Source organism: Caloenas nicobarica, chromosome 2 (assembly GCF_036013445.1).
Source record: "Caloenas nicobarica isolate bCalNic1 chromosome 2, bCalNic1.hap1, whole genome shotgun sequence".
NCBI lineage: Eukaryota > Metazoa > Chordata > Aves > Columbiformes > Columbidae > Caloenas > Caloenas nicobarica.
This window is the reverse complement of record NC_088246.1, coordinates 75,258,285-75,278,917: the sequence shown is the minus strand read 5'-3', so window position 1 is coordinate 75,278,917 and position 20,633 is coordinate 75,258,285. Positions and strand designations below refer to the sequence as shown.

General features: G+C 38.7%; 1 protein-coding gene across 4 annotated transcripts in view; it reads right to left on the bottom strand.

Moving 5' to 3' along the window:
- The window catches only part of LYRM4 (LYR motif containing 4), a 93,716-nt gene that overhangs the window by 49,465 nt on the left and 23,618 nt on the right, over positions 1-20,633 (bottom strand). The window contains exon 3 of one of the 4 annotated variants that reach the window (XM_065629859.1): positions 15,963-15,973. The exons of the other annotated variants lie outside the window; for them this stretch is intronic. Coding sequence (XP_065485931.1) covers positions 15,963-15,973 — 11 coding nt within the window. The remainder of the gene's footprint in view (positions 1-15,962; positions 15,974-20,633) is intronic. 4 annotated transcript variants of the gene reach the window in all.

Genomic DNA, 20,633 nt, shown 5'->3' with positions numbered 1-20,633 from the left:
GCTGTCATAAGGGGGGATTTCCTTCCTCCTTGAGACGTGGTTCCTGTGGGAACCAGAAGTTCATCTCACAGGGACTCAAGAAAGAGCAGTCCATCCACAAAATACAAGGTGGTATTGGCACGCTCTTCATCCTTCCCACCTCGTGTGGAACAGGACTTCTGCATCCCATGCCCAAGCCCTGGGATAGAGAGACCCTCACTGGCTCCAGCTGTGGAGTAACTCCTTGCTTCTCCTCCCGCCCTGAGAAGAGGTGGAGAAGGCAGGTGTGGGACCAGGACTGGGGTGCAGGCTCCTGCAGGGCAGAGAGGCAGCAGCATTGGCAAGGTGGGCTGAGCGCCACCCTGACTTGTGTGGAGTCACTGCCTTGTCACTTTGGCATCATTCGGTGTCACATAAAATTGGAATTGGTTTGCTGCCTATCTTGGTAGTTGTCGTGGTTTAACCCGAGCTGGCAATACAACCACAATAGCTGCTCACTCCCTCCCTCCCAAATAGGGGAGAGAATCAAAAGGGAAGGGAGAAACTTAGATTGAGATAAACACAGTTTAATGAAATAACAAAATACTAATACACTACTAGTAAATATATATATATAATAGAAATAAAATATAAAATAAAAGATACCCAATGCAATTCCTCACAAAATCTGTTCACACTGAGCAGCCAGTCCCAGGCAGCAGCACCTGGTCCTGAACAGCCGATCCCAAAGAGAGAAAAGAGGTAAAAGGCAGAAGGACCCAGAGGCCTCTGCAAAATGGCAAAAGGCCGAACTAAACATCCTGAACAGAATTCCCCTGGCTGCAACAAAAAGAGCAAAAAAGAACATGAAAGAGAGCAAGAGCACCCGAGAGAGAGCCTGGAAGATCTCAATTCTCCTTAAATATAAAGCATGACGCTAATGGGGTGGAATACTCTTATTGATCAGTCTGGATGCCAGTCAAGCTCTGCCCCATCCATGCCCCCCCTTCCTCGATGCCTCACACCTGTGGGCAGAGCGCTCAGAGTGTCCTTGGCTCTCAGACCAGAGCAATTAAAAACATTAACTATGTGCTGGGGTGTTATCTCTTAGTTCTCAAACTAAGTCCAAATAATGACCATGCTAGCTATGAAAAAGAAAGGTTTCTAACTGCATGAAGAAAATTAACTCATTTTCAGCCAACATTTTCTGCTACATAACTGTAACCTTCTTGCATTTCAGTTCAGTTAGTAACAAATAGAAACGAGCCAAACCTACAGCACAGGAGGACAGTCTGCTAACACGAGCAGACTGAATGTGCTTAGAAACCCCAAGTTTAGTGCGTTTTTGTACTTACTACAATAGCAATGAAATGTTTGATTCCAAATATATAGTATCACAATCCAAACAAATATTTGAAAAGTGATTTTTCCATTCTTACCATCCCCAAATCTCCTGATGCAACCACAGATAAACACAACAATAGTGAATTTTCAAACCTCCAAAACCTGAATCTCAGCTAAAACCCAGTGGAAACTTTTTTGCAATAACCATGTTTCTAAAAATGACCCAATATGTCAACATACTATAGCAGATATTTTTACTAAGGTTGTGAGTTTTTCTCAATGGGATAATCTGAAACAGCATTTCAGTGTCATTTCAGTCACGGTCTCCTGAATGTGATAATAGAGAACAGGAACATTAATGCAAGAAACATCATCAACTCCTTCTCCTCAGTTTTTTTTTGGCATTTGAAGCATGTTGTTACCTTACTTGATCCAAACCAAATACAAATGTGACCCAGAGACACAGACTGGCAGAACAGCCAGTTGGATCAGGGCAAACATGGCTTCATATTTCAGGACTTAGCACCCTCCCTGCCTCTTACAGAAACCTCCTTTCAATCCCAAGCTTCTCTTCTACCTTTTTTTTTATCTTTTAAAACTCAGATTGAAGGATAATAAGGTTTAAAGTCATCTGGCCGCGGATGAGCACATACATGGAGCACCCAAAAGAAAGGAGAGCACAGCACAGTACCTAAATAAGGATAGACTACCCAGAGCTGTTTAAGATAAGGGCAGAATTGCGAGAGCAGCTCCAGTGGAGGTAAAACCTCTATGTGCTGTTTTCTTCATGATGAACACTGAGCTCACAAAAAGCACATGAAAAGTTTACAGCTTTGTTTGCATTTTAATCTTCCAGTTGATCCTGGGATTAACAATCGTGCCATGACACCGAAGGTAGAAGTCCAGTTGATCATATGATGCAGGACCTGATAGTCTTCCCATATTTGCCCCAAATCTTAGCATTTCCAAATCTGCAACTGATTCTTTTAATATAGGATTATTTCCTGAACAGATATTGCTTAAAGGGATCTCAGTGACATAAAATTTACATTGTCTCCCTCGATATGATTTCTACCAACTGCCACGCTCATACAACGCTATAAAAAATAAGACAAACAGAAATCTGAAATACCCCCATTATTACTCTGAAGAAATGGCACTAGAAGATTCTTTGTGTTAAATCAGGAGATCAAGCTCTCAGTTATTTCAAAAATTTTAGATGGGACTGGGAAATATTTAATGTTTTTTACCACAAAAGCATTCCAATCTGATGGGTTCACAGTAGTGAGCTGTTCAACACCATTCTTAAGAGAGAGAGTAGTGAAGAAAGGAACATTTATAAATAAATACAACAATATCACAGGTTAAAATGTCAGGTTGAAACCCCAAGTCTTCCTAATACCATATTCAAATCTACTCAACGCTTTCTGTGCGAGGAAAAGAGATAAAACTTTCTATTACTGCAATGACAGACAGTCTGCCTAGAAATTAAAAAAAGCGCTAAATTTCTGTCTCCATATTTCAAAAAATCCCAGATGTTAACTTCAGTGAGTTTGCTTAACTATGGCATCCATATCGCACATCAGGACATCCCATATCCCACGTTGTGTAGTTTGATGTGTGATGGTAATAGCTAGGGTAAAATCGTTATGTGGAGTTGAAATTTTTGCAAGAATGGCAGAGTTTTAAAATGTTGTATCTAGGCTAATAAGTGTTAAATATATACCATTTGACATATCTGATTGATTCACAAGTGCTACTACAATTCGTACAGCAGTGCAGAAGTTTCGGGCTAATAGCAACTCAGACACATAAATCGCCAAGAATTGCAAGAATGCTAGGTTTTATTTTTGCTGCTTTACCAACATTCTTCAAAGAATCATATGACTATTTCACAGCTGAAATCTACAGGAGAACTAAGGGAAAGATCATCTCAATCAAGCCAGATTATTACTTTAGTTGAAAAAAAATTCACACGACCCAAAGGGCTATCTGATTATTCATTCATGTTTCTACAGTTAATACACAAAGTATTACAAATCAAATCTGGATTTTGGAAGACTTCCTGTCTCTGTGGCTGAAAGTCAAGTTTGCAAAACAAATTCCAGATCCTACCATCATGTGATATAGATTCTGATCTTTTCAAAGCACAGTCTAAGTACTAATTATAGTAGGAACTCTGACACACAAACACTTCATTATTTAATTTAGAAAGCAACAATCTGATCATGTCTCACAATGATTCAGAGCAACATTAACCTAGCTCAGAAACTGTGAGCTCAAACCACAGCAGGCTTCAGAATCAAGCCTTTTTGAAGTGTTTCAGGTCAGTAACATCATTTCGTCTCAGGACCATTCTGCTTTAAAGTAGCTGTGTTGCATCTCTGCTGCTGGAAATTAGTTCCCTCTGGCACCAGCAGGAAATATAAATTAAAACGTGTATGTTGTAAGTTAAAAGCAATGAGCTGTTATTGATCAGAAGTGACCTCCCTCGACATGCCTGCGTGTTTGCTGGGAGAAACTCCACACACTGGAGACGTGATGGTTTTTATCACTGAAGTTCATCAAGTGTGTTGGCACTGTGGTATGTATCCTGTCAGTATCATATGATGCATGGCTAAGAGTAGACATCACAAACAATCAAACAATTTAAAAAAAAAAAAAAAAAAAAGAAACGATGAGCAATAAGAAAGTGGGTGAAACGTTATGACTGAAGATCATCATCTGCTGTTTTTTAATTACTGAAGCAGACTTTGCACAGGTATGCAAGCAACATTATGCAATATCAAAACTGCCCGCATGCTGTGGGGCAGCCCTGATCAGTTCTGCTTGCCCTGGAGGTTGAAGGTGGGCAGAATACAGCTGCATGCATTTCAGAACTGAAATTGCCTTTGTAAAACATCTTTTGTTGCTCCTCATTTCCAGTCAATTGCATGTGGGCAAGAGGACATATCCCACTGTACATATGTTAACTGAGTATGCAAATAAGCAGCTGAATATCCATGCCAGTAATTTTCTTCTGTACAGAGACTGGCTTGTTTGGCAGCGGTGAATGCCATGGGCAGAGAACTGTAAATGTCTGCATGTGGCTGGAGATACACAAAAAATACTCTGTGCATGACACTTTAGGCAAGAAATCCTGGGCCCCAGGGAAAGACAGAGCGCAAGGGGAAGATGATGGACCAGGAAGGTGAAGATGGGTAAGTGTGAAGCTGGTTAGGGTGTGAGAATCCAGATGCTAATATCAGGCAGGAGCATTCAGCTATGGCCAGGCTGGTGCTTTGAAACTGCAAAGGCCTGAGCTCTTGGTTGTGCTGAGGTAGAGGAACATGAATTATTACTTTGTGCCCACAATCAAGAAAAACAAATCTAGCCCCACAACTAAAAAACTGGTTCATTGTCACTCCAAAATACTAATCGTGTGATCTGATTACAATGTTTCAAAGTACCCTTCATTTGTTAAAAAGGACAAGACATGATGTACAACAGCTCCTAACATGCCACCACTACAAACAGAAACCTGACATTTTAGACAGCAGGTCTGATCGCGAAAAGGAGAAAGTTGTGTCTAGAAACTTAGTGTACAGCTAATGAAGCTCATGCAGAGTTGATACTGAAGCTGCACTGAGTGAGTCTCTCACGGTCACACAGAATTACATGGAGAACCATGATCACAGAACTCTGCATTGGCATTTATTTACTCTACTGATCTACTTCTAATACAGTAGTAACAGATCTACCAGTAGCATGCTAGGCAAAAATTTTTCATTCGTACAAGAAACATCACATTGGCAATGCTGTTCTGAAAGTCACATTGCAAAAGAAGATGTAGTATTAATCTATAAGTGCAGGACCTCAAATACATACACCTCACTGTGATGAGCTGCAATTTGTCATTTTTTTATGAAACACAGGACAGTGGGTATTCAGTGTCCTTCCCCACACGCCTAAGACAAACTCCTTTAGCTGTACGTCTATTCAGTAACTCTCAAAAGTACCAAGCCAAAGTGAACTAAGCATTGCATGTTTAGGAATATCGACTTTTAAGAACTTAGAGGCTGAATCTAATGCATAAAGGTTGGATAAGAATTAAGGAAAGGAAACACAAGGCCCCAATTATTCCGCAATAAGACAGGCTACACTTTAATTCTGTTCGTTGAAGAGACTCAGGAAAGCATTAATATAAAAACATGTTAAAATGAGAAGCAAATGGCATTTAAAACAGCTTCACTTCCTACTTAGGGTAGACCTGAGAGCAAGGGGAGCAAACACGTAGGAAGAAGAGTGCTTGAAGAAAGAAATAAAAGCACAGTAGCTGGCACTTCTCTGCAATAACATTATCAGCCTGCTGAGAGCAATTACAATAGCACAGACAGCACTTGCTTTATTGTGACCTTATTGAATTAAATCTGAGGAAAAAAACCTCTGAGATTCAGCAGGGAATTTATTAGAAAATTTTAATGCCAACTTAAATTTGATCCAAAGGACTCAATATTAAAGGTCATATCCATTACTATATGGTGGGAAACCCTGGATCTCTCTGTTCTTATGTTCCACCCTTTCTCAGTTTTGTTTTCTTTTGTAAGAATAGGTCACACTCTCCTTCTCTCAGCTTTGCAGCACTCTGTATTAGAGGTACAAGACTGCTATTTACATTTTAAAAAGCCTTAGCCAGCAAGTCAAATAAAGAACTCCAATCTTACTTTAAATGAAAAGTTGAAAATGAAAACCAAGATCAAGCAGCACTGAGGAAACTGATACGCTACACAGCCGGATTTTACCATCTTACATGGATATACAAAACATATAACCTGATCTCCAGTGAATTATCTGCCCCTACTTCCAGATTAACTGTCATCATGACAGGGGAGTCAGGTATGAACTCACTACTGACTTGCACAGAATGGTAAAAACTGTGTAGTCTTTTTAAAAAACAAATTCTTAAGTCTAGATCATGGCAAACCTTTGAAATTGGAAGTACCATCACTGAAATCTGTTCAGCTGAGCTTCAAAGGCTCTTTGTATGACGGCAAGCACACGGGTGGCCATGGTTACTGGGTACTTCTTCAAGCCCCATCATGCCCCTACCCAGAGCTTTCAGCTTTACAACGCGCGATACACATACTAAGCACTCATGAAAAATACCAAGTGCACTGTGGAGCTTGTGCATTACTCCCTGAAGGAAGTACGGCCCACAGAGTAGCAGGATAGCTACATGACATTTCTTTTAGCTGAAGATTTAGGAAAGGAATAGAAACATAGATGGCCTGTACTTTACCAAAAGATGAAAAACACTACAAGTTCTACTTTGATACTACATTGATTTTTTTCAAATATGAAATCGTAGGGAGAAAGATCATGTTCTTGAATGCTTATGTAATTTTGGAGTTCACATTCTAGTGACTTCCAGAGTACCTTGAGCTCTTAAGCGACCATATTAGTCAGCACAAATGTGTGAACACACGTCCAGATCCTTGCTATCAATCTGCCCAGGTACCTTCTGAACAAAAGAGCCATCTTCTCTGTTCAGTCTATGACGATGCACATTATGGATATTCGTTACAATCCTTACTTTCTCAGTAGCTTCAGTATTCACTTGATGTAGGATGCCTGAGGAAAAGAAGGTTAAAAGACAAGTTTCCTGTACTAGGCTCACTTAGGTTTTAAATCATAACCTACCTGATGACCTGGTAGCAGCAATTTCAGTCTTTCTCAAAAGTACTGGAAAACCTGGCAATTGAACTGTTACTAGTTTAACCTGCTATTCAGGCTATGCTGGAACTAAATACATTTTTGGAGGATAGTGCATGAAAATCATCTTTTCTGAACTTAATTCACCTGAGATTTTACATTCTTCATGCTAGCAGCCAAACTAAATTTAGTTTCATCTACATCTCAGGTATCTTGGCAGGTTTGAAGTCAAAAGGGCAAATACAATTTGAATGCCACTGAAAGGTCGCCACTTCTTAAAAGACTCGTGCTCACATATTCATACGCCCACTCAACTTCCCCTTCCAGACATGGAGGCAAACGACCTCTAGCCCAGAACCTGCACGGCTGTGTCCGGGCTAACATGTCGTACCAGTGGCACCCCAGGTGCCTGCTTTTGAAACTAAATACAGCTTATTCACACAAGCACCCTACTGCAAAGCCCTCTACATGTAACATGAATGTACTTAATCTGCTATGCTAAAGTAAATGTCGATGGTTTTGTCTTCTGAATTGCTTTACCCTTCACAAAGAAATTGATTACACATCTTTTGCTTTAATGTGATTTGATTTGGTAACCACTGTAATTTTGTCCGTTAGATAGCCGTGTCTTATCAGTCTTGTCTGATTCAAAAAGGAGAGAGAGGCTTAATTTATTACTTTTAACATTTGCAAGAAGTCAACAAAATGGCTGCTAGACTAAAACTGAAACATTTAATATTTTAATTTGTCTTTTCATATAAAAGTGAGCCTTGATGTTAGAGTACAGACATCTTAGTTTTGTACACTGCCAACAAAATCTCTGGGTCTGATTTTTTTTTTTTTAGGGCTTGGACAACACACGATAGCTTCAGTTAGTAAGAAGAAGACAGGAATTACAGAAATAGAAATTTTAATCATGACACTGAGTAGAATGGCATCAGGCTTCATACTACTGTTTAGCTCAGCTCTTTGCCAGCCATTTTTCTCTCATACAAGTTCAAAGAAGTGAAATAAAAACTATCAATCTATTAACAGTAGTTTTCAACTTACAGTATCTTATTTGAAATACAGATAAACATAGTATTTTAAAGTGCTGTACTAGAGCACTGTGTGAGGATGAAGCCAGGATGGAGACCAAGAAAGGCAAGAGGAATGCAAATGCCGACACGTCTGATTTTGAATTGCTCAAAGGACAAGGAACTTTGTTACCTGCATCAAGATTCAGATGTTTAAACCAGTCCTTTTTTTTTCCTAGGACTGAGACCCTGGTGAATTTTTTACTCACCCCTTGATAAAGGGGCTTTGTTATCATCAGATCTGTAAATACTCTTTTCCTACTGTTTCAACTGATTATAGGCTAGTCATATTCATTTTCCAGGTCTTCCAGCTCCTCACCTATTGCTCTTTCCCAAAATAAGCATTTATTTTTCTTATCTCATTTTCAACCAAAACAATAGGTGTACCTCTAACTGTATGTAAAATACCATTTAATTCTACAGCATTTCAGATAACTAATTTCATCAACAGTTCCTTCTACAAGTAGCATTGTAAAATTAGGCCCTACACAGTAAGATATTAAAATAATTAATTTTATATAATATTTGAGTTTAACAACATTAAAGACTTATCCAATTTTTTGTATGTACATGTATGTTTACTTGAAACACTGTAGTTCACCTTTAGGATCTCAGTTAAAAAGACAAGTAAAACTGCAAACCCCACAAATAGCCGCTTCCCTACTTCTCTCTTTTCCTATCCTGGTGTTCATACTGGCTGACACTTAACTAGAAAATAACAGCATTAACTATTAAGTCTTTCTTCACTGCTATTAGGCAGGGTTTTTAATGTAAGAATATTGCCTTTGATGTGGCCCATAAAGCATGGTAAGACAGACACAAACACTGTGGTCAGCATTCTGCTAGCTTTCTGTCTGAGCACATTTTCCTCTCCAGTCTACTGTCACTTGGATCTAAAGAGGACAGAGAAGAGAGCAAGGCAGACGATAAAGGGACACCTACTGAGACAGACAGTGTTGTAAGGCTTGGAATACCATGCTTTAATTCCTGCTGTGAGCGTATTTTGGGAACCTGGGGAAAGAAATCAGTTCCCTAAGCACAAAAGTCTTTAAATGTGCTTACATTCAAACAGAAGTAGCCTCCTTCATTTCCACCTCAATATCTTAAAGACAGGCATGTGGTGAAATGCACAGTTAAGATCAGGGTGACCCAGAGGTCACTGCTACTTCTGTAAAGGAGCAGTGCTAGTGATTCTCTCTGTCCTCTGCCTCACTTGTACAGCTGAGAGAAGGGAAACAGTCCCAGCTCTGACAAGTCCCTTGGGATGGCACAACAAACATGCGTGTACTGTCATGCAACACTATTTGTTACAAAAGTAGCACTTTGAAAAGATTTACTTCCTTTTTTTTTAACCCTTAAAGCATACCATACATGTGGCAAAGGTATTTTACTGTCATTACTATTATTCTACAGCATGACTTTGCATAGCAATTTTTACTTTTCCCCCTCCATAAGGATACATACAAATCTCCTACAAGCAATTTACAACATGTCAAACTGCTTAAGGAGACTCTTAAAAATCTAATGTATGAAGTTAACCATTGGCATGATTTATTATTGAAGTTCCGCTGTTATAACCTGACAATTAAGAAATATTGATAAATGTAAACACGTTATTGATGTCAATTAAAAAGCACAAGATTGATTAACCTCCCAGAGGTATACTGGCACAAGCAATTAGAGAGTACGCACCCTCCCCCAATAAGTATTCACTACTGACAAATGTGCAAATTAGACTGCTATGAGATGAAAAGTACTTTCGATTAAAATTAAGATCATTTGAACACATAACCAAAACATTGGGTCAACAACAAAACCAGGAGAATTACAAACAAGATCTGTATTAATGCGACAGGATAAGTGATTAGGTCACATAATGCTCTCATTAACCATATACTTGGATGAAAATACGATTAAAAATTACCAAAGCAACTGCTCAGCAAGTGAATTATGCTCATAGGAGAAAGACTATGAACATATTATTTAGTCACTACGCTGCAATATTCGTAACTTCCAAGGTGAGGGACAAGACCTTGTTTACAAGGTTCACAGCAGATCTTCGTTTCAGAGAATGTACATTCTACAGGTGCCAAAATCATAAAGGTGAACTCGAAACTCTGCTTAGTAACGGTTCAATTCCTGCAAAGCAAACAGCTTAGGAAGGACATTCAGGCAGCCCATACCTCGAAGTGAGGGAGCATCCATCTGACATACTCGAGAGAATAACAACAGGAATCAGTCAATTTGTATTTAAATGTGACTGGGAGAGTTTGGGCTCCTTTTCTCTTCTTCTTTTTAGTTGCCTTCAGAATTAATGTACTGGCATAATGCCTGTCACCAAGATGAAGGGTACTGCGGCTATAGCTTTTAATGGCCAAAAAAAAACCCAGGCTCACCTCAGAAAGCACAGAGCTAAAGACAGCAGCAATGCACCAGTACCAAGGAGACTGCGTAAACACTAATTAAACTCCTCTCTACACTCTTGTCTAGAAAACAGTTTTCCTTGCTTAAAACTTCCAAGGGCTGGATCAGACATGCTGACATTGGAGTCTAGCAACTTTCTTCCCTGAAGCTTGGCCTTCATCACAACTTCATGGATCAAACACATTTTCCTCAAATAAAGCCGCTTACTACAGAGACATCAGACAGAATCCAAATTACTGCAAAAAAGATAAAATTGAAACACAACACGTCAATGATAAAGCTTGTTTGCTTGAAAGAGGTTTAAATAAAGGCCACACATATGTTCATGTTTATTGTCAAAATAAAACTAGATCACTGTGAATTTACCTGGCTGCAAATTCAGTCCAATAGTATTAGTGGCAGAGACCGTGTTTGGCGCTATGCTAAACCACAGGGGTATTCAGTGGACCCCCAGAAGATTACAATACATGCAGATACACTAGACACTGGGGGCCACGGAGAAGGCTTCTTTTTTATTTTTTGAAGTAACTTTTTTTTTTTTAAAGATTTTTATGAAATGACAGCTAATGTTGGTAGGTTTTATAACAAGTTTCATTTTGACAAGCAATTTTAAAAATAAGAAAACAACTGGCACCTTTGCAACTGGGATAAGGGAAAAAGTTTTAGTGACTGAACCAACAGAAGCAGCATGAAGATAATAAGATGGGGAAATAAAAAGTACTCGTGAAGCCAGATTCATGAAGCACATAGAACAAACAGAGCTCTTTGCAGGCTGGCCTTATGCTGAAAATCAAGATGAGAATAAATTCTTTAGACTTGACAAACTATCTGTGGAAGAAACAAAAAAAGGCATCTGATTTAGAGTGGCAGGGGAAGCTTTACATACTGTATTTTCAATGTGCTGAGAGGAGAAGCATGGCCATCTGAAAGGCCAGAAAAGCATGCAAGTAGCTTAAAGAGGTGCTAAAATGCTCCCTCTTCCCTTTGTCAGTTGTAAGTGAAAAATGGTAACTGTAATATGCTGAGAGACTGATGACTGAGCATGGGGGGAGAAAATGTCATTAAAAAACCCCATTGTACCACAGCTACAGGACTAGGTGACTTGTCAGATAGTGATGGCGTCAACACCACCATCGTCATCCTGAATTACAGACTGCAGTTCAAGGGCAGCAGAACACAGTCCTGGGAAGCTGAGGCACCAGACAAACGTGCCAAAGCTCCTCCTGGGGGGAAGTGTGCCTGCTCAGCCGCGGTGCCATTGAACCTGACATGTCTCCTATCAACAAGCAGCACAAAACCAGAAAGGAAAGTTTTCTCAGCAAGGAAAGTGAAATAAAACAACAACAGATTAAAAAGCAACCAACAAACTGTGGGAAATCAAAACAGAGAACACTGTTGTAATAACAGCCCTTTTGTCTCTTACTTTTTTCAGAAGTCCTCAAAACAGGAATCCCTTTCATTTCCTCATGGTCTAGCTGTACTTAAAACTAGTTTACCCCATGATAACACCACTGAAAAGGGACGGTCAGGAGAGATCTATGTTCTGACATGAATGTAAGTCACAAGACATGTGCAAGGCTTTCACACAGTTATACGTTCCATAAGCAACACACTAAAGTGCCATACTTCTCTTTTTCCTATTCAGTAAAAGAGATCCTCCACAAATGTTCTGCTCTGCAGCAGACACCACGCAGCAAGAAAGACGGGAAGTTACTAAAACATTCATATATGCTAATGCTAGATACTAAATCTTCAGGCATCACAACAAACCAGATTGGCAGATATCAACTCAAGATCACAGTCAGATTAGAAACATGGCAGAAGTAACCTGAGCTGTGATCAAAACCACCAGCACTATTTTCTACCTTCCCTCTCTTGGCAATATTTTATATTTATACTAGGACACACATGCACTTGCTGTTATTCACCTCATTTGGAATAGACTGCCTTGAAGTTCTGTTGCAACAGCCACCCCTATGAACCATATTTATTTACACACTGGGCAGAAGCCCTTGAGATACCAACCACAGGAAAGCAGAAAGCACGAATGGTCGAGTGGCAGATGAACACACTTCCCTGAAAACTTGAGATTTCCTTGCTTCTGGAGCTTTCTTCAGCACAGACTGGTTCAATCAGTGCTACCCACTGTTTCAAGAAGCTACTGACCAGCCAGGCTGATAAACTTTCTCTTTTCCACGTGGAAGTTTACACCTAGCATTTACTTGATCAGATGTGACATACTGCCAGGCCAAATTGCTCACTAGAAAGTAAGTCCTTCTCCCGTCCTTCAGACAGCCCTCCTCTGTGCATAACGTCAGATGCTCTGGATGCATTATATAACTACTTATTATTTATGATAAGGCTCCAGCCTCACTGGACTAGCCACCAAAAACATGTAACAAAAATAATGACAGCTCTTTATGACAGATAATTAAAGCATTTTAAAAGCAGCTGCCAACACTCAGCAGTCTTAATTTTTTTAGGAAAGGTTACTGCATACATCGAATGCTGTGTTTTACATGAGGGCTCTTAGATCAGAAAGACAAAGCCTCATTCTGCCTCTGAATCGCCTCTGCTTATAGCCTAAAGGGTACTTTCAATGCAGGGTCTACTTCGGTATTTAATACTGTGGGCAGAAACTGACACTTGTAATTCAGTCAGCAGGGCAAGCAGCAGCAAATCACTTGTGAAAATACAATCTCGCTCTCCACCAGGAGAGTTAAATGAAAGCTTAAGGAGTAACACTGCTCTGGAGACTCACACAGGTGTAACCTGAAGCGCCAGGCCAGCTGCACACAGGGAAAATGTCTGTTTTATGTCCTGCGTATTCTGAGGCTAGAAATTAAGCTGATATGACAGCTCTGGGCTCTTGGCATCTGTTACAGTATTGCATATCTCCAAGGCTATCCTACATGCCAAGATGAAAAATCTACTTGAAAAGTCTAGCCAAAGTGGACCTCAGTGCTAACAGTCCTGTGAAGGGCCAAGTTCTGATTCATCTGGGTTTCTGTTCAAATTTACCAAACCTTTTCCAAAGTCACTCTGTTGCATTTTTTTTCCTTTGTTCCTCCTCCCTTTGCCCCCAACATTATGGATATTTACTGGACATGAAATACATTTACGCACATACTGGAATACAAACCCAGTATAGCTCTGAATTTAATGCCTCCCCATTTCAACTTCAATTTCAAGCTTTCTCTTGTTTACTAAAAGACAGGTATTATCCATCTCATGCTATACCTTCCTCCACCTGCATCTCTGTCTCTTTCCAAGTCAAAAAGCACTGAAACGTACGGTATGTTAAGGATTTCTGTTGCTTTCTTAATCATATTCTTCCTTGTAAGCTACTGTTATGAAAGAATATATAAATACATACTTCTTGAGTTATATTTACAAGTCCCTGTAAAAGTGCAACTTGAACATAATAAATAGGATTTAAATGACCTTGAGGAATAAAATTATCTAAAAATATCACTCCAAAGAGCTCTAAAATTAAAAAAAAAATCCAGAGAAAAATCCTCCCAATGCCTTCAAAAAAGCAAAGTCATCTGATTTATATTCAGTGTTTGGCTTTGCCACAGGCTTCCAACATAATTTTGGTGAATACATGTAGGGAACCAATCAAGTGAGAACTCATGATCTGCTAAAGCAATTAAAACCCGTCCACCAGTATTGCAATAGGTAAGAGAAGGTCAAGCGGCTCATATCAACCATTCGCTAAATTCTAGATGTCATTGCAAGTATTTACTAGTGATAGATGCTTGATTACCTTCAAAAACTGATATCATGCAGTTGATAAAACTGGTTTAATATGATCTTTATTTATTGTTTGATTATGCCCTTCACCTCCTGCTCTTCTTCTGTGCATGAGGCATTTGAAAACTCTTTCCTGCATCTACACTTGCTTTAAAAAACTAAATGGCTCGAGAGGTAGCAATACTTCTCTCTGTGCATAATCTTGGCTCTATCCTGGTTGGAACATGTAGATGCAACTGTAATAAATAGAAATATATGAGACTAGCAAGAAAGCAGCAAACTTCTAATGACATTCTTCTTAGATAAGAACTACAACTCTACAAACTTTTGTAGAAAAAGAGGTATTGCCATTGTGAAGCTGAAAAAACCCAATATATATATATAATTCAAGGAGCCTCTCAAGAAAAGAAGTAAATTAATTTGTGATTTGAAAACTTCCTTGCAGTGACAAACTTGATAAAAGGAAATCATATCGTAGCTGCAACATAACTGGCTGCCAGCAGGAAAACGTGACTTGCCAATATCATGTGCATTCCTGAACAGCAGTGCGGGTGCTGCACCTGGTACTGAGAGCACCTAAAGAGCTTGTCCGGCTGTTCATTCCTCTTGGCTTCAAAACTCCTGCTAACATAATCAAATACATTTTACAGTATTTTGCAACTTTCTTACATAATCATAAAAATTAGACAGAAGTACGACTTGTAGCCTGAAACTAAAACTACTAACAAGAATTTTCATTTTGAACCTTCTCCTGCTAAGCGCATCCAGCCCACATTGCTTTGCAGTATAAATACAGGTATCTTCAGATACACAGAATGTTTCTTGAAGATTGGAATTTACTGTCTCAAGGTACTTCTCAATGTTGCTCACAACTGTGTAAATTGGTACCTGTCCTCTGAATGCTCAAAAATGTGCTTTCAGTCCAGAAATACATACACCTTGGCATTTACTAATTTACATGCTATTGCTACAAATCAATCACGAGATTACTAGAGCTGAACTATGGAAAACAATGGGAGTATTTGCTGATAAAGCCACAAAGGATGAGCAATAAAACTGAAAGCAAGTACAGTAAACGAAGGTACTTCTGCCTTTTGTTTTTCAGAGTAACTATAATTGAAAATGCTTGTCTTACTAATATTTATTAAGCACACTTTAATATTTATACTATTTTGAAAAACAGAAATATGTTTCCTTATGCCGTGGCTATATTAGTACCAGTTCATAATAATATGAGTGCTGTATTAGTAAATTCATTCAGTCTCATTTCCACTTCCATTCAACTGTTATTTGAATCTATGATATTGCTAAAATGAGATACTGATAATGAATGCCTCAAGGTGCAGTACCTGATAACACACACCTGCACTGGCAACTTGGCTTGCTAAAAAAGAAGATCCAGAAGAACTGTTCAACTGTTCTTATTTTACACAAATTTCAAAACAAGACTATACTAATAATTTTTACCAGAAATGCAGATGTGGAGAAACACAAGAATATGAGACCGAAATCTCACACTAAGTATGACACGCGCCTTAATCAAGGTGTAGTCATGACGTATTTCATTAAAAGAAATGGAGTTAAAATCAATGAATATTGCAAGGATTAGAATGTACTTACAACATGCTGCAAACATGAAAAATGATGCAAGTACTCAATATTTATCATTATCAGTGGAGCCTTTTTAATAGAGTTCTCATACTTCAAAACCACATTCCTTCATTCTTTTTCACATCTGAAGGGAAGACTAAGAGAGGTCAAGCCTGAGGAAGAACAACTCAAACTCAAAAGAACAAGAAAAGTTCATCTGTTCCCTTAGAAAATGCTGATGACCAGCCAGCTGTAAAGGAAGCAGATCCACACGTCCTGACTGTCTCACCACTCATGGTCCATCTCTAGTCTCCCTGCTAAAGCTTTGTGCAAACCATCATTCTCATCAGTTTGGATTATTTAAAGGGGCAAACAAAGGCTGTGAAATATCAAAACTGTTTGACTGAAGAGTACTGTAGTTGTGTGATGTCAAAACCAGTTCAATTGATACTAAAGCCTTCAGAGCTGCCAGAAAAAACCAAAATAATCCTTCTTAGCTGAGCAACAAGATGACTGGTGGTTTCCAGCGACAATCTAAAACTAAGGGTCTAGACAGTACTGTGGAGGAATATGTAAGAATGAGATGTCCTATAAATTAAAACAGGGATTTAATCAAAGCAAGCAGGTCTAATATAGCTTTTGAATTTCACTTTCATATTTTCAGTTCAAAACTTAAGAGACTGCATGACAAAAAAAACCCTAGCAAACACTTCAAAACACTCAGTATTATCCCATATTCAAAGTGGCTTTTATATATCTTGAATCTCAGCTTGAGCAGTAACATTTCAGGGAAAATTCTCCTAACATATTCCAGTAGCAATGAAAACTCACAAATGAACTTGTAGTAGCATAGCTGGGGAACTGCTGTTAGGATAATCCTCAAAGGACCTCAGGACTTAGCCTCAAAACTTTCTATTTCAAACTTACTCATGACAATGTATTTATCACAACACCCTTCTTTACAGGGAAGACATCAGAAATTGTGCTGCTTACACAGTAAACACACACAAAAAAATCTTCACAGTGTTGAGAAAAGAATCAGAGTTGTTCCTCCCTTTAGCCAGACTGCTTTTAAATTGAAACCAATAACAAGCAAAGGAGGACTAAGGCAGATATTAATGTTCCTTCATGCTTTTCAGCTTTATAAAGCTGCTTTTATAATATTCAAGCAAATTGTACAGTGACTGACACGAACAAAATGACAGTAATCTGTCACTATTTCACATTTCCCACTAGGCTGATTCAAATAGTTATTTATGAACCTTACACTTCAATGGTCACTTTGATGACTAAACCATAAATTAGAATGTAAAGTGAATATAAATTTGATTTTAGAGTAACAACAAATTGTCAGCAAAGTGGAATATTACTTAATTTCTATCGACACGCTATGAAAAAGTCAGCAATACCAACATGGGCTACATCATAATAAACCCCAAACTTAGCAAAAATTGTATGCTAGATCTCATGTTTGCTTCAGTGCTCCTGCATTTAAAAATAAAAGCACTGTATATTATGCTTGGTTAGTTTTACATATAAAGTCTTAATAATGTCAGATGACTTCATTACTTAGATTTTCAATTAAATGAGGAGCAAGAATGAATTTTTTTCCACAGAGCATGATTAAATTTGACAGCAAGTAAATATGAATTTGGATGCTAAGGTTTTCAATAGTCCTGATGAAAAGCTTACTTCTAAGACAGTGTTGCTATTTTTCCAATATTTATCTCCTCCTTTACTACTGAAAGTGAGGTGACACTGAAACAGAATAGAAATTCTGCAAAGAACAGCAATTCTCAGTTTTTTTAGAAAAACCTTCTTTGGGGGCTGGGAGGGAAGAGTGGAGGGCAGGGAATGACTCAGAAAAAAAAAACCCTTATTACCCAAACATCGAGTCTTGTAAAGACTCATGTTAAAAAAAAAAAAAAAATTTTCTTTTATCAGTTACCTATTCTTCACATACAGGATTGTTACAGATACTTGTGTAGATAGAGGCACATGTATGTGTTTAGGTATAATCAAAATGTTCACTAGCAACCAAGGAAGATAAAACGTCCTTAAGCCCAACTCCTCCTTTACAAAGGACAGAGAGTGGGTACACCAGTCAGACATTAACCAAGCCTGCCTGCTCCTCTTCCTACTCTTTCCAAGGCAGCTGAAAGACCTATCAGATGTTGAGGGATAATCTTCAGGCTAAAAGAAAACTTCATAAAAGGTGCAAGACTAGACCAACACCTCAGAAGGAAAAGAGTTCACCCCTGTCAAGAGTTTGTTTGAGAGAAATGGTATTTTTTTTCAGGGCCTACAGTAACAAGGTAATCTGCATGCTCATGGGGCTCAGGTGAGAGGAGTTTTATTTTAGTCCCAGATCTATTACAGCTCAGATGAGTCAGTAGAACCATCTTTTGTCAAAAGAAAAACTGGAAAGCTTTTATTTTAGCAAGACTAAACTACCATCTGACTTAGAATTGCAGTTTATAATTTAGGCTCATAGATCCAGTGAGACCTAAATCCCACCTGCATCAAGTCATGGTACCCTGAACATTAAAGTACTACAAATCAGCATCCTCATTTCAGTATCCCAGATACATATCTATAAAGCAGGAACAAATATTTCTCACCTATTTCAAGTGCTTTGATACCTTGAAATTGAACTCTTTTCAGAAAAAGGAAGTACTTGCTATTACAAAAATGTGCCAAGTAGGTCCTAGTTAAGATATTTGAAAACAAAAATAAATTTAGTATACTTTAGTCATCCATCTCACAGCAAAACAGTTACTCTCGTAGCCTCACCAATGTTTTCCTGATTTATCAAAGATATAATGTTTACATTCTTACTTACAACCATCACAGAGTATTTTCTGACATGCTGACAGGAATTTTTCTTAGCCACAATCTAGAAGAGATTTTCTGTAGCATTTTACTGTGGGAGATCCCACATCCACAAACCATTTCTTCTTTGATGCAGAGTTTCTGTAAATGGCAGAATGTGACCTGTGCCTTTTGCCACCCCCTGTGACAGATGCCCTCTCCTTGTTTGAATTAACTGAACTTTAGTCCAGGCAGATGCACAACAAGTCAGCCTAACTGAAGTTAATCCTGTTGTGTGAGGCTACCAGTGAGAACTCTGCACCAAACCCAAAAAAACCCCAGTTTGGCTGGAGACTGGGCTAAGTGGCTGAAACTGCATTAACACAGCAGGAAATGTGATGACAAATCAACCACTTTACGTTATAAACACCTGCATCCATCAGGGTCTGTTGAGCTCTGCCCCATAGCAGCTGCTTGTGTGGTGGTGATCTCCCCTTGCACGGGAACGTCTCTCAAGGTCACCCCACAAGGCTGAGAGATCCCTTACCTGACAACAGGCATCAATGGGTTGGTGAGTGCCATTTTTTTGCATGCACATAACCTTTAAGATATGTATAGTAAGCCTAAGCGATAATCTTTGTATCTCATAATAGCTTTAAGTGTAGTATTGACTACCAATCCATTTGTACTTATTAAATATTTTACATGCCTAAATTTACTGATTAGAACTCCATAAACTAACTACTAGCCCAGATCTGTCTGAGTGATCTCTGACTCTTCTCCTATGACCTCTGACTCTTCTCCTGTGACATCCTCTCCTTCATTGTCTTCTCCAGGCTCTAATACTTCCCTGGAGAATACTGGATATCAAGGCTCTTCAAGATAAAACTTCAAAAAGAATAAAATAGGTATGAAATAAAACACTACAACTTTTAAATATAATTGTATTGAATCAATCCAACCCAAATGGCTTCTTCAAGAAACACTTTAAAAATACAAAAATAGCAGTGTTTGTTTTAAAAAAAGATAACTATGGCAGCACAAGACAACACCTGTTCCTGAGAGAAGTTCCAAATAAATAATTTAATTCACACCAAAATATTCATACTTAATTGACAAATCCATGGGCCAAGCCTCCTACTGAAATAAGAATGCAGCTGACCTGCTAGTTGTTAAAAGATTCATCTTAAAACAGACCATGGAGGAACAGGTGCACATATTCATTTGATATTTAATAAAAGTACTACTGAGCTCTGACTGGTGTCAGTTAATTCAGATTCTGCAAGGAGCAACATTGCATTGCAAGTGGCCTTAGAGAGTTTAGGTGTAGAAGCTTGCTTTCTTCAAATTTCCAGCGGTCGCTGTAGATAGACAGTGGGTGTGTGTGAGAAGTAATAAAGTATCTGAAGTTCGACAAAGTATAATTCATGTCTAAATAATATGGTATCCAGTGGAAGGAAGAGAGATGCTATAAATGCTACTCAGACAAGGTCAGAGAAAAATATTGCCACCGACTCAACTTGCTCCAAGGAAAAATCTATCACCTTGTGCTTGGACACATTCAGCCAGCATTTTCTTAATTCACTTTAGGATTTTCTTACTCTGCTGGTGTTCTAACATTGTATCTGGAGGTGGGGAAAAACAAACACAGAGGCAAGATTTGGAGCAAGTATCACAGCCACTCTTCTAAACCTACGATGGAAGGAGGAATGCATGAGGAAAGGAATTGAAACAAGTCAAGGGAAAATTAGGGCAGAACAGAGAAGCAAAACGAAGAGGTAGTAAAACAAACAGGAGAAAAGGTAACAGAAGAGTACATAAACTTTCAATAGCAAAGCCTGTTCCAGGTAATGGAACAAACGTTCCTAATCCCCTGTTGCAACCATCATGAATAAGCCGATGTTTCCCACCCTCTAAACTCAGACACAAAAAACTGCTGTTCATCCAGAGATGTTTTGAGCATGGATCCGTTTTTTTCCATCT